This window comes from Polyergus mexicanus, unplaced genomic scaffold (genome assembly GCF_030449975.1).
Source record: "Polyergus mexicanus isolate NDT 795.1 unplaced genomic scaffold, iyPolMexi1.0 SCAF_17, whole genome shotgun sequence".
In the NCBI taxonomy this organism is placed as follows: Eukaryota; Metazoa; Arthropoda; class Insecta; order Hymenoptera; family Formicidae; genus Polyergus; species Polyergus mexicanus.
In genome coordinates, this window is record NW_027223337.1 from 1,701,537 (window position 1) to 1,716,397 (window position 14,861).

Below are 14,861 nucleotides of genomic sequence, written 5' to 3' on the forward strand. Positions count from 1 at the left end.
AATCTTATCGTAATACTATTATGTACAGAATAATGATACAAATCAATTAGTATAAAAAAATAATTGTTTTTAAGAAAATTATTTACAATGTAATTTTTTAAACATTTTTTTTTTCCCCAAAAAGTTGTAAGGAAATAGATCGACCACAAGCACAATTCATTTCTTTGAGCTAAACGTTTCAAAAAATATGTTTTTAAAGAGTAACAATTTATTAGAATATTCGCCAATATTGCAAGTTAAAGTCTTTATAAAACTTCTAATAACGTATCGTGATGTACTTTTTTTTTTTTTAATTTTGCTCAGAGAGAAACAGATTTCAATTTATAATGTGTTATATATAGTTTGCAACTCCCTTACGGACGAGGAACTAAAATCCTCGAGCAATAACCGACGATTTCGCTCGATAAGTGCTTTCGTGCTTTCGCAGGTCTTTGGGAGATTCGGCGAATTTCCAGTTACAAGAGACACCATCATTCAAGCCTTCGGATAAAAATAGATCCATTTGTGAAATTGTCCTTTGCTTTCTCGACGCACACGCTGCGTGTATATCGAAGCGAAATTATATATTCCTGGAGAGGAACAAAATATATCGCGACAGAGTAGTGATCCATATCCTATATATCCTAGATACTCTCGAGCTTTTACTGACGATATAGAAGATACAATTTTCGCGGATGCTTGCTATGATAAAATGAACAAGCATACGGGATTTTTATTTTCCATGCATTGGATTTTTACACGCTCAAATATTTCTTCAATTTCATGAGTCTGTCGCGAGTCCCCTCTGCCATTTTCGAGAGTGAATGATATAAAAATGTTAGGATATATTTTTTTTGTGTGTTTCTAAAAATCTTTAATTGCACTATTTTTGCCGTTAATGCTATCTTATCTCGAACACAATGCAGATACAATGGGCGAGAGAATAAAAATATTATGTTCTTATCATTTATCGCCATTAATCACTTACCGCAAATGGTACATTTTGTTGATTGCTCATGTTCGTGGACGCGTATCGTGCATATTACGTATTTGATATGTATTCCCGTAATAGTACGTGTTTAAGCTGCTCTATAGAGATGTGACATATAATTTCGCTTATGATAAATATCATGAAACGAGAAACAAGTTATAACTCCTCTTTGCCCCTCCATCTCCTCACATGATAATTTTCTATAATGATCTACGATAGAAATAGCACTTGATTACAAATTTGTCCTTTTTTACTCAATAGCACATGGCCATTACTGTGTTAAGAAAGCTGAAACGTCCTGACAACCTTTTAACTTGGAACAATATCTTGTAATTAATTCTGTTGCGTTCTTCTGAAAACTTCTCTATTGCACTGGCAAAAGTTTAAGCTTTAATTCAAGTTCCATCCTTTAATCAATTTCGTCGTAGAAGGAAATCATAAATATATCTTTTATTTTTACTTCATCAGATTTTAATTATAATGAAAATTGAAATTAGATTTAACTTATAATGCATTATTTAATTTTTACGACTATCACAAAAGAAAATTTATGAAATAAAGGATATCGAAAGGAATGATGAAGGAATGAATGATTATAGGTACATCAGTGATTTTAACTTGATTGGATAATAATTTCAACATAAATTAAATTTGAGTTTAGCTTTCAATTTATTATGCTATTTAATGCCAAAGTATAGCAAGGCGTGTTCGTTAAGTCAATATGCATGCACATTGCTGACATTGTAATCAATCTTTTGACATATAAATGAGTTATAGAAACTTCAATCAAGTAATTGCGTCTCTCTAGATCAGATGATTAAAGAGGAATAAAAAAAAATACTATAATAGTTTTTAGATACTTCACATAATGCATGGGAGCAAAGAAAATACGATAACAAATTTTGTATCGGAAATTATTCAGATAAAAATGAAACGAAAACTAACATACAGATCTAATAATCTGTACGAAACACGTGCACCGCTTACGATAATAATGCAATATTGCTTACGTCGAGAAAAATACATGTTCACCAAAAAGAAAATAATGGCACAAGCTATTCCCGGCGAAAATCGAAATCGAAGGATGTTCCGAAATTGGCAGATCGACTTTTTCCTTTCATTTTTATGCCATGTTTCTTGCAAAAGATGACTGCATATCTCTCTTTCTCTCTCTCTAGCGAGTCGAAGATGCAGGCGGATTGGTACGGGGTCGCGTAACCGAATAAGCTTATTGCATTTTTATGAATGCATCGAATGTTTAAGAGTTCTTTAGAAGAATTTAAATGCAAAAGACGTAATATTGAGAGAATCGTGATAAAAAGTTCAATTTTTTTTTTCGCAAGATAGAAATTTTAATTCTACGAGAGAAATTTTGTTTTAATAAATTTTGAGGAATATTTTTATTATATAGTTTTTTTTCTTCAAAATTTGTGAAAAGTACAATTTTAAACAATATTTTAACAATAAGAATAATTGATTGATCCGAGAGATTTTTTTAGTTCTCCGATGCGTGAGATCGTTTAGGTGAGATCGAATTAGCTATTAGTTTTCGCTTTATCGCGATATCGTTGACATATTACATATCTCCTATGTTACATCCTGCCGTGCATGATGTGTGTCTGATGGATGCGAACCTTCGCCGGCAATTATACCGATAACTGTCAAGAGGAAAATCATATGATAATGAATTATGCGCCGTCAGGGGGTTGCAAATTTTACGTAAGACATATTATATGTAGCAGAATTATATATGCATATATGTAATAACATTGACGCTTGTGAATAGGGTTGCACGAGATATCAAGACTAATTTTGGTCTTGTCTTGATCTTGTCTTGAATTTCAAGACAAAATCAAGACAAGATTTTAAATTTATTTATCAAGACAATACCAAAACAAATTATCAAGATTCTTGATCTTATCGAGAAGTCTTGATTTTAAAAAAAAGTTATCTAATTGTTCCCGATCTCTGAACGAAGATTTTAATTAATATGGAAATAGGCGAGAAAGAAAAAATATTTTATTTATTGTTAGTAAATAAAAACATTTATAAATTTAAAAACATTAAAAAATTTAAATTTAAAGAATCTGCGCATCATTATCATTACACACTTTAATGTGACGTAAAAATAGCGCAAATTAATTACTTTATATTACTTAATTTATAAAGTTTAATTTCAATACTTACGTTTAAAAATATATCTGTCGCTTTTTGTTTTTCTGACAATATTTTATTTTTCATTGCTTTTAATCCAAATAAATCTTCATATACTTTTTTATGATCTTTCTCCAAATGTTTTTTTAATCCAGCAGTGTTACTATTTTTCATTTTTATTTCTTTAGTCACATTTTCTTTTTGACATAATAAACATACGCCGATTTTTTCATTGTTTCTTGTCTCATACTTAAAATAAGTTTTCTATGTGCATTGTTTAACTGCACTTACTTCCGAACTTTCGTTATCACTTTTGGAAATGTTTGCATGTTCAGCGGAAGAATTTGGTTTAGTTTTTAGACCGCGTCTGCACAATCGAGACGTGAGCATACGCAGTAAAGAACAAACGAAAATCGTGCTCGGCGCTTCGGATAACAGAAGAAATCAGATATACTTACTACTTTCTGTTTTTTATCAAGCTGACAAATAATTTAGTGTTAAATAAAAACTGTTAATAAAAATCAAGGCAAGACAAGACAAGACAAGATCTTTGATACAAAAATCCTCTCAAGACCAAGACAAGATAAAAATTTTCAAGATCAATACAATATTTTTGCGAATATTGTCTTGTCTTGGGTCTTGTGCAATCCTACTTGTGAAAGCTTTCCCGATATTTTAATGAATAATATAAAAAAAAAAGATTTGAGATGAGGCATGAGATCCTTAGACTTTCTCTCGAAAATAATCAGGACTTGTTGCGTTACTATAGTTTACAGAAACAACAAAAAAACAAGTAGAGTTGTGCAAATTAGAAACATGCACATTGCTTCCTCATCATTTTATTTTACATAGCTTTTACAGACATTTCTCAAAAAATTCAAAATTTTATAAAAAATAAACCCTTTCACCGATACTCACCGAATTCAGTAGCAACCATCCTTTAATAATACTTTATTCATCTAAAAAAATTTAATCTGATATCTCAAAATTTGCGAATGTTACACTGTATACGGACATTTCTCGAAGAATTAAAAATTTTATAGAAAATGAACCTTTTCATCGATCCTCACCAAATTCAATACCAACCATTCTTGAATGATACTCTATCCATGTAAAAAAAATTTAACCCGATATCTCAAAAATTGCGGAAGTTAGAGGTTGTACAATATATTGCGTACATACACACATACATATATACATATATACAGACATTTTTTAGGAATATGATTTTTCGACGTTTTGGAACATTCTAAACACATTGGCATAGAAAACTCGAAAAAAAATTTTGTCACGAAAACAAGGCTTCCTCTATGAGGAAGCAAAATTAACTTACAATTACTTAGATTGTAATATGATTGAAGAAGAGAATTCTCTTCTTTAATCATATCTCTTCTTTAATCATATCTCTTCTTTAATTAATGCTTCAGTAAAGGAATTATGGTTAATAATAATATTAAAGAAGTATAGTATCGTTATATTTCATAGGAAAAAAAAAAAAATGCAAGCGCATACTGACTACGGCATTGCGATCTACAAGGAGTGCGAGTACGTTCCAGTGGAAATAGATGGGTCAAATCAGACCGTGCGGGAATTGATGCTACTCGATGCCGGCGGGGCAATTAAAAATTTGCTACGGTGCGTGGACTAACTGGATCTATATGTGGGTCTAAGGAGAGTCGAGCAGAGTGGCATTTAACCACGCGGTGTGAGAGCCAACGGAACAGCTGAGCGCGCACTGGATTACGAATATCGATCGCGCGCGGTTGCAAAGCGCGAGCGAATGCTCTTTGACGCGAGAAGCGAAAGAGAAGTTTAATCTCTAGGCGCGCGAGTTCCCGCTGTTATTAATACGTGAAGGCATGTTACCATTTCGCTCTCGCCCTCCCTCCTTTTGTCCTCAATAATCGTGCATTGTGCATAGCTGTGAGTGCTTAATTCGCTCACATTCCACTCTCACTTACCGGCGGCCATTTCTCTCGTCTCTTCCGCTTTCTTCTTCGCCCGGCGAATTTCTTCGCCTCCCTTACAGTAGCTTCCTCTTTCTTCCTTCTCGGTTCGTTCTTACTCTTTGCAGAACACTTTTGCGTCTAATCGGTCTGCCGATGATGGCCCCAGGCGGCACTCGATGACGCACAAAATGCTCTTTCTTGATCCGTCGTTCTTTCGCGCGAGAGCTGTATCATCCTTTCCACCCGCTGTCGCTTTTAAGGACGCGTCTCTGTGTCGGATATCACGTTTTTCGGTCATCGATATCGTCTCGTTAATCATTGATGTCTTGTTAAACTACGATGGCCGATTTTCGCCCGCCGTGCGCGTCGCTTCTTTCAGAAAAACGTGACGACTCGTCCAAATGTACCAGTAGGAAATGCAATCTGCAGATAAAGAATCCATAACAGATGATACTTTGTTCGGACAGCCGATGCATGTTTAATATTCTTAATCTCCTCCGTCATGTATAAATATAAATTTGATGGAAAAAAATATATGGCTGCGCAATCTATTTGACTTAATATAAAAGATCTTTGTTATGATTTTAAAATATCGAGGCTTGTAAGTAACAAAATGATCTCGTTTATATTTACGCGCACCTTTTCACAAATATATAACGAAAGGGAATAAAGATATTCTGGAAAACGATTCGAGAGAGGATTGCGCCGCGTAATTCGACATGTCATGGGAAAGGAGGGTCCACTAGCTGGCGTGTCAGAAATATCGTCACAACGAGCGGCATCCGGCAGCGTGAAATGTCGTGAAATTCTGGGACGAGATTCCGGGTTAATGAAGGTGTTTAACGCAGCATGAAATTATTTCTGCGCGAGTTTGTTAATCGAATCAAACAGTCGACACGAAGCCGCGGGCGTTTTTCCATTTCGTGATTAGCTCTTATAAACTAGAGAGGATTTTCAACGATGGATCATATGAGATATTATTTCGAAATACTTGCGAAATTTTTTGTCCCCTTAATCGAACGTCATTCTAAAAAAAAAAAAAAAAAAAAAAAAAAAAAAAAAAAAAAAAAAAAAATCTTTTTATTATTCATATAAATCAATGATAATCAAAAACTATATTATTATATAACTATAATCTATATTACGCGTTCATATAATTTAATTAATCAGTAGAATATTATGTTAGTCAAAAAATATTCATACTTCAAAGATAATAATGTCACCAAAGAATTGAAGTTAACGTATATATTTGTTGTAATATTATGTTTAATGATTTCAGCAGCGAGAAACTTTTACGAGGTAAAATAATGGATGGGACGTCGGATTACTCGTTTTAGAGATTGTTGATAGTAGAGTGATTTATTGTTTGAATTTACTCATATTTATGGCGTTTACTTCAAGTTTTTGCATGTAATTAATCTTGGTAAATGTAAATCAAAAAGTTTATTTAGTTGGATATCCTCGAGACAATTGTTAATACAATTATAAGGGAGATGTTATCTAACAAACACTATGTATACATCAAATATTCTTATTTCAGCAATAAAACTTCTTAATTTTTATCAATTAATTATGTTAACGTGATGCTAACATGATCTATGTTAACATAGAAGATAATAAATTTAATTTTATGATGGCATAAAATTGTCTGAAAGTGATACAGAATAACGGAGGAAGCCTCCATGAAGGATTCCTTGAATCTGCAAAGCCACCTTGTTTCATAGATGGACCTCGAGTCTCCCTTTCAGAAGGAAGGAATATTTTAGGGATTTTTAGTGACGGACTGGAGGCAGCACCGTTTTATGCTGCCTGCAACTAATTTCATATAATACATTTGAAAACTTTTTCGTATCTTCAAAAAATTCCACGGGATTTTCCCAATCGCGAATGTATCTTTTCGGAATCCGCCACAGAATCCGATTCTCTGGATTTTCGTCTTCAAATCCATCGTCAGAATCATTTAAAAATTCATTGTCCATTATCCCTTTTTCCTTTATACACTTTCAGTTTGAGAGCGCGACAACAAATAACCACAAAACCACAAATGTAACGAAACTAACTTTTGGAGGTTATATTTGGTTATATTCTGCGTATCGTCTGCTAAAAAGGTCGCATCACTCCTCAAGGAAGCTCGTGACCTTTCTTGAGATAAGGGAGCCAATAAGATTCCTTGTTCGGTCAAGGAAAGTTTATGAAACGTGGAACGAGGAACAAGGAATCCTTATTCCTCAAGGACGGACTATGAATACGGGTATAAATCAACGAATAATTGAAGATCAAATGTTCTTAATTATTTTTGTTTTTCATGGAAGAATGGAGACGCGAATTATTTGAATTGGAAATCGAAACACGTACGTATCCCTTGTTCGGAATATTTTAAAAGTTTATCCCTTTAGGCTCGTGGAGTTTCTTTGAGAAGAATCCTGATAAAGCTGCGGATAATGTTGATTTTGCGCATCTTTAAGATCTCCTGGTTAATAAAAAATTATTTCTTGTAGTGATATGCATGTATGATTCGAAGAATGCTGTTTTTGTATTATATTATATTATAAATTTATATTATAAAATATTATAAGACAGACATTTCTTATTCCAAGATTGTGTCAGGAGGTTTAATAGATCAGAAAAATAATGAAGTTTATGGACGAAAAAAGATAATTTAATAATGTTACATTTTTTATTATCACTATGTTGTATTGATGATTAAATTAACGCACTATTTTTATATTATGTTACAATAATTTAATAAGCACTTTCCAAAATTTCAATTATGTCAAATCAGGCATATTCAGGAACATCATTGTGTATATTTAAACGGTGAAAATTTATCATAGAATTTGACAAGTTTAGCGGTTTTAATAATGTATTACAACAAGTAAACTCACGTTTCCCCGAACACTACATTTCAGTGCTAACGTCGTTAATATGGAAATGTTATTGCGCGTGGTTTCACAGCGAGAGACATTCCGTAAAAAGACGAAATTTCGTAATATCGTATCCGAGATCTTGTCGTTATTAAATATGTATACCGAATAATCGGTCCTGACTATGTAGCAGAAAAAATTATACAATCCCGGAATTACTTTCGAAGGAATTTTAGAGGAAGAAAACTTTGATATTTTTATATAAATATATATTCAGTTGTCAATTTAATATGAGATTTTTACTTATATACTATTACTTAATATTAAATATTTCCGAGTAATTATCATTCTTTTAATCTATATAAATTTCTTGAGATATCATAAAAGAAATAATTCTCGAATTACAAATGATTGAAAGTTAAAAGATATTGGTGAATTAAATTTTTCGAAAATAATGAAAGCTTAGTCTTTGCTCGGTAATTGTAGAAATGGATTCTTTCATTCGAAAGAATCTTATATTAACATTTAATCGCGAACGTATTTAACGCGAGTCTTGCGTGCTCACATACTTTTTAGGCCACTCTATATGTATATGGTATTATATTAGATTTAGAATATAATTATATTGAAACAATCAGCCATTATATTGCGTTATATGTTTCATGCGAGAACTTTGACGACATGAAGATTATTCAAAATTTTCAATTTACACAACTATGGCATATTTAACAATAGAATATGTAGCTTAATAGATTATTTTAACAAATTTATTTAAAAATCAAAATATTAAAAATACTTTATAATAAAAATTAAGTTGTTAAAAGGAAATTTCTGCGACATTTTCTAAGTTTGCATTATTAGACGAATTTTAGAATTTCATAGTCAGTTTTATTGTATGTAATAATGATTTAAGATACTAGTGACGACTATTAATATAAATATATGAACACTAAGAGAGAGAGAGAGAGAGAGAGAAGTGATTAACTGCCTCGGCTTTATATATTTTTTTCCATCGTGGTAGATAACAGAGTTTACGATCGTTCTATGTTTACTCTCCAGCATATTATTTTGCAGCTGGTGTATTCCTTACATGACACAAAGTTTACGTAAGAGAGCCATTATTCTAATATTTAGAAGAAATTTTTATCTTCCGCGAACACACAGAGACAGGTTGTCGCGAAATTTCTCCCATCTTAAAGCCGTCCGACCTATTTTTACGGCCGGTGAATAAATATTGGAAAGCTGACTTCTTACGCTTTTCTTGCATTAGAAAACTTTTGCAGAAATCAATCTATTCTTCGCGTATTTGCTACCTAATATTTCATCGACATGTTGTTACGCAATCTTTGAAACTTCGTCGAAACCGATATAAAATGTTAAGGAATTGAAACGTGAAAAATCTATCGTATTTTTCATTTCATCATTCGCGTATGCAAAAGGTAAAATATTAATTCTGTAAGAAGATAAAATTAAAATATAGATATCACTTTACATTCTCTCTTCTCAATGATGCTAAAAATTTAAATAATCACGATCGAGCTACAAAGTAATAACTTTCGAACTGTCTCTGTGCAATTCTTCGATTTCGGCAAGTTTCCTTCTTTCTTCTGGATAATAATAATAAAAAAAAAAAAAATCATATGAAGAACTTTGAAAACGCCTGGGTGACCTATTGTCTGCTATATCGACTTTTTGTTCGGAGGGTTTTGCGGGATATGACCGGGATAAATCCCAGGGGATAGCCGGATGACGACGAGCCGCTTTCGTATCTCCGCCGATCTGACGGTGGAGAAGCACGGCTCCCATTCATTATTACCGTTAATCGATTCATTCTCGATTCGTTGCCCATTCATCACAGTTGGCTTAACGTTGTTCTTTGTCGACGTGCGTTTATCGCGAATTATTGAACGGCAATATTATAATTAACATTTTGCAACGCTAACAGATCAACGCAGATAACGATTGTATCTGTAGACGAATAGTTGATTTTGATAGCGATAAATAGTGACGACTATTGTCATTGGTCTATATTACGGAATATACAGGGTGTCCCATTTTAAAGGACCCACTCAAATATCTCAGAAACACTGCGTTAAATCGAAAAATGTTTCAAACAAAAGTTGTGTGGCTTCAGGGGGGTCATAAGATGGTGACAATGATTTGACCTTGGAAAATCATTTGAAGGTCATGTGAAGGTCAACTTTAAAATCTTAAATGGAAATCCACATTTTTTATTTAGTATTCTTGTAGCTGACATCGATAGCTTTCCAAAACACTATAATAAACTATTTTTTTATTCAGTACTTTTTGAGTTATTTTATATTTTAATCCGACATCTTTTGATATAAAAAATTAAATATCTCATAAAATATTCAGTTTTCGATAATCTTACCGTAATACTTTTATGTACAGAATAATGAGACAAATCAATTAGTGCAAAAAAAAACAACAAATAATTATTTAAAAAAATACATCGTAAATAATTTTTTTAAAAACTATTATTTTTTTATACTAATTGATTTGTATCTGTACATAATTTATTCTGTACACATAAAAGTATTACGGTAAGATTATCAAAAACTAACTATTTTATGAGATATTTAATTTTTTATATCAAAAGATGTCAGATTAAAATATAAAATATCTCAAAAAGTACTGAATAAAAAACTAGTTTATTATAGTGTTTTGGAAAGCTCACGAGGCAAGCTACAAGAATACTAAATAAAAAATGGGGGTTTCCGTTTAAGATTTTAAAGTTGACCTTTACATGACCTTCAAATGATTTTCCAAGGTCAAATCATTGTCACCATCTTATGGCCCCCCTGAAGCCACACAACTTTTGTTTGAAACATTTTTCGATTTAACGCAGTGTTTCTGAGATATTTGAGTGGGTCCTTTAAAATGAGACACCCTGTATATCATATATGTTATGTAATAATAAATGAATAGTCAAGTCATTTATCGACTAAATACGCGTAAATTGACTCATATTCCTGACCTTTTAATATCACTAATTAATTTGCGCTAATACGCAGTACCATACGCAGTAATAGCATAAAACCATAATTTGTCTTTTCCGTTTCACTGCACTTATTCTAATGAAAAGAAATAATGAGAATTATATTTATGATTGAGAATAATTAATTCGGAAAATAGGATCGCAAAATTCTGCTCACGCATTTTATTAAAATGGCATTAAACAGAAAGAAAGCGTGATATTACTGAAACATTATCTTTTTTAAATATATTATACATTTAATCAATTATACTTTACCCCTTGAACGCGCGGATACATCTCCGACACGTGCGCGTGACTCGAATATATCGGACGATTGACAGATATCGAGTCTCCTCGAATCGAGCGCTTCTTTATCAATGCTTTCGGGTATCAACGAGTGCTTGTATATTGTACTTACATGTTTAACTATGACGCAGCTGACAAGCTATTTGTCCATGCGTACCATTCATGTCTCACACACTCGTTGGTGTTCCATCAACGCGAAATGATTCTCATTTCCCGCTCACGACGCGTACACGAGCTAATAGAATATTGATTTTGTCATAATGCAATCAAATCGTCCTATCTATAGCAGCTTGGTGCCTCGGATAATTTTCGTTTACGGCACATTTAATCCGGAACTAATGTAATATTCACTTCCGCCTATCGATAATTGTATGAGAGAAACGATTATATTAGCTACATATATTGTAGGCCTATTTTTCTTTCGATTCTATTAATTTGAAAGATTCAAATTATGTTATATACCGCCGAAAGGCAAATTTGACATATGCTAAAATTAAATTAGAAAAAGATTTCGTTCAAATAAAAATATCACGGTGGATACAGTTGTTATTTAAAAAAAGTTAAATGTACCTTAATGCAACAATAGTTACGGACAGCAATTAGTTAGACCTTCTTCCATTATTGGATTCTACTTTTATTGAGAATTTGAAGCGTTATTTTCTTTCTTACGATATAAAAGACGTTTCGTAGATTTCAAGAACTTAAGTGTTTTTCTTTCTTTCTCTCGCTTCTCTCTTTCTCTCTCTCTCTCTCTGGCTCTGTCTTTTAATTACCAATTTTCTTTATTGTGTAAATTTCATATGATAACAAAGCCTATATTAATTTATTTGATTTTCTTCATTCAGAAAAATATATATTTTATCGTAATCTTGACACAATATCATTTACTTCTAATCGAGCAGAATAGTTTTAAGCGAAGTTAACGAGACGTCGTGATCATTTTCGGGCAAACTAATCTATATCTGTCTGCAAACTTTGTTTTATACTATATTTCACTCGTTATTGTATATATGGTATCGTTATGGAAAATTAAATAATGTAATTATTATGATATACAGGGTGTAACAGAGCGCCCGTATCAGTAGTTTTTTGAGGAAACAACGCATTTTCGTGAAAAATGTTTCATGCAAAAGTTGTAGAGCTCTAAGTGGCGCATTATATAATAATATTAGTATGACCTTGAATAGCACCGTCAAGGTCATGTAAAAATCATTTTGAATTTTTTTAATGGAACCCCCTATTTTTCATTACATATTCTTGTAGCTTACCTCGAGAGCTTTCCAAAGCACTATAATAAAGTATTTTTTCATTAAGTACTTTTTGAGTTATTTTATATTTTAATCTGACTTCATATTTTAATTTTCTTAAAAACAATTATTTTTTTATACCAATTGATTTGTCTCATTATTCTGTACATAAAGGTATTATGGTAAGATTGTCGAAACAAATGTAGAATAACGTGTTGTAGTTTCCGTCGCAAAAATATTGTTCTTTCATATAGATTATATTATTTTATTCGAGGAATGATTTCTCTTTTACAGCAATTTTTAATGTATTGGGTGATTGCATAAGTTCGTGCCCGATTTAAATATAAACTTCAATAGATTATATTTTAGAGATAACACTTTTATTAATCAATTATATAGTCTCCATTCTTTTCTACAATGGTTTTTCAATGATCTATAAGCTTGTCGATTCCATTTTTGAAGAAAGAACTTGGTTTTTCTTGAAAAAAGTTTGTAAGGTGGTTTTCGACAGCTTCCTCGGAATTGAGATTCTTGCTATTTAAACTATTCTGCAAAGACCGGAACGGATAAAAATCTGAAGGCGCAATATCTGGAGAATATGGCGGGTGCTGCAGAATTTCCCATTGCAACTCCTGCAGTTTTCCTGCAGCTTATTCCTTTCAGTCAGGAGATGCGGCACCCACGTATCAAACTTGGAAATGTATCCAAGCTTTTTTAAATGACGAAAAGCGGTTGAATTATCGATGTTTAGCCTCTCAGCAATATCCTCAGTTGTAATCCTTGGGTTTCTTTCCACTAAGGCATGCACAATGTCATCATCAATGCCAGAAGGCCGTCCAGAGCGGGGTTGATCCTCCATGTTGAAATCACCATTTCGAAATCTGCCAAACCACTTTTTGACTGTTCGGAGAGCAGGAGCGCGATCCAAATAAACGCTTTGAATATTTTCTTGTGCAATCCCAACACTCACGCCTTTCCGAAATTCATATAGCATTACATGCCGCAAATGCACCTTTCGTTCTCCATTTTTAATGATTTCTCTTATGCACAAATAGACTTATCTGAACAATGTCTGACGCTAAATTGACATAAGACAACGTCATCTATTCGGTGTAAGCAACAATTACCACACGAAAACAATAGAACTCCGCCATGCAGTAACTTAATGCCATCTATGAAAATCGGGTACGAACTTATGCAATCATCCAATAATTGTATATAAACCTCTCCGAGGAGAAAGCTGATATCATCGTTTTCCTGCTACAATTTTTAATTCCATTGTATATGAACCTCCATTTCTCCGTCATTACATGAGTTTTGTTTCTATAGGGCCGACAATGTAAACGAATGTTTATACCGGGTGTGAAAACAAAACGCGCTGTTGTACGATTGTTTTGCACAGTGGCTGTAGTTTCAATGCGTACGGTATTGTTGGTAGTTTCGCATTATGACGCGGACGGAGAGAAATGTCGGTTGTTGCGCGCAATGGAATGGAATACTAGCGCGTGAAAAACGTTCTCGACGTATCTCTCGTTGCTTGAAATGAGGGGTGCTCTTAATTTCAGAGGTGAATTCTTTGTCGCGCCTGAATAGAAATGACGATAATAATGTTTGAATGCCCGCGAGATATATCATAATTATTGCGCGACTTTCTTTCAAAAATACGTAAATCATTACATCATACGAATGAAGAAAAAGTAAGAATTCACACAAACGAAGAGAAAGGTAAGAATTCATGAGACAATATGCTATAAGAGTTTATGAATAAGATGCATAACGATTTGCGTCTGTCATTCTGAAAATCTCTTCGTCGCTTTTACTCGAGATTACACCGAAGATGCGCTAACTTAGCTGAAATAAAGAGCACTTTGATGATGAGAAGAAAGTTTTATATGCAGTAAGATATCCCGCTTGAGATTTAATAGCTCGCGATGACATGAGATCAACAAACGTGTTAATTAAATAGAATTAATTATAAGATCTAGCATACATTAATTAATTTGAAGTAATAATATTTAGAGATTCAATCATTTGGCGAATAGACACTGAAAATTATTATTGCAACATATCTTAAGTGCAAAAAATAAGAATTAATAGTCTTTTTTTAAATAAATATAATATTAATTAATAAATTAATAAAATTTAATTTGCGTTACGACATATCGCTAATATTGGCTTATCCCATCTTTCAGTTACAATTCTTTCCGTATTTGTCGTCTTTTTTTTTTTACTCGTATTTTTGTTTAAACCCCGTCAGTTAATCTTATCGCGTGGATTCGCTCGAGGATGGACTCAGCGATTTTTCGCTCACACGAGAACTAAAATTCTTTTTACCGCAAAAAGTTCAACTTTGCTTAACTCAACTCGGTATTT

General features: G+C 32.6%; 2 protein-coding genes across 2 annotated transcripts in view; one reads left to right on the top strand and one right to left on the bottom strand.

Moving 5' to 3' along the window:
- Nucleotides 1-14,861, top strand: part of LOC138940723 (midasin) — a 114,447-nt gene that overhangs the window by 38,468 nt on the left and 61,118 nt on the right. The gene's annotated exons all lie outside the window — the stretch shown is intronic.
- The window catches only part of LOC138940725 (uncharacterized), a 56,315-nt gene that overhangs the window by 25,895 nt on the left and 15,559 nt on the right, over nt 1-14,861 (bottom strand). The window contains exon 2 of the mRNA XM_070309866.1: nt 5,086-5,496. Coding sequence (XP_070165967.1) covers nt 5,086-5,095 — 10 coding nt within the window. The 5' untranslated portion in view covers nt 5,096-5,496. The remainder of the gene's footprint in view (nt 1-5,085; nt 5,497-14,861) is intronic.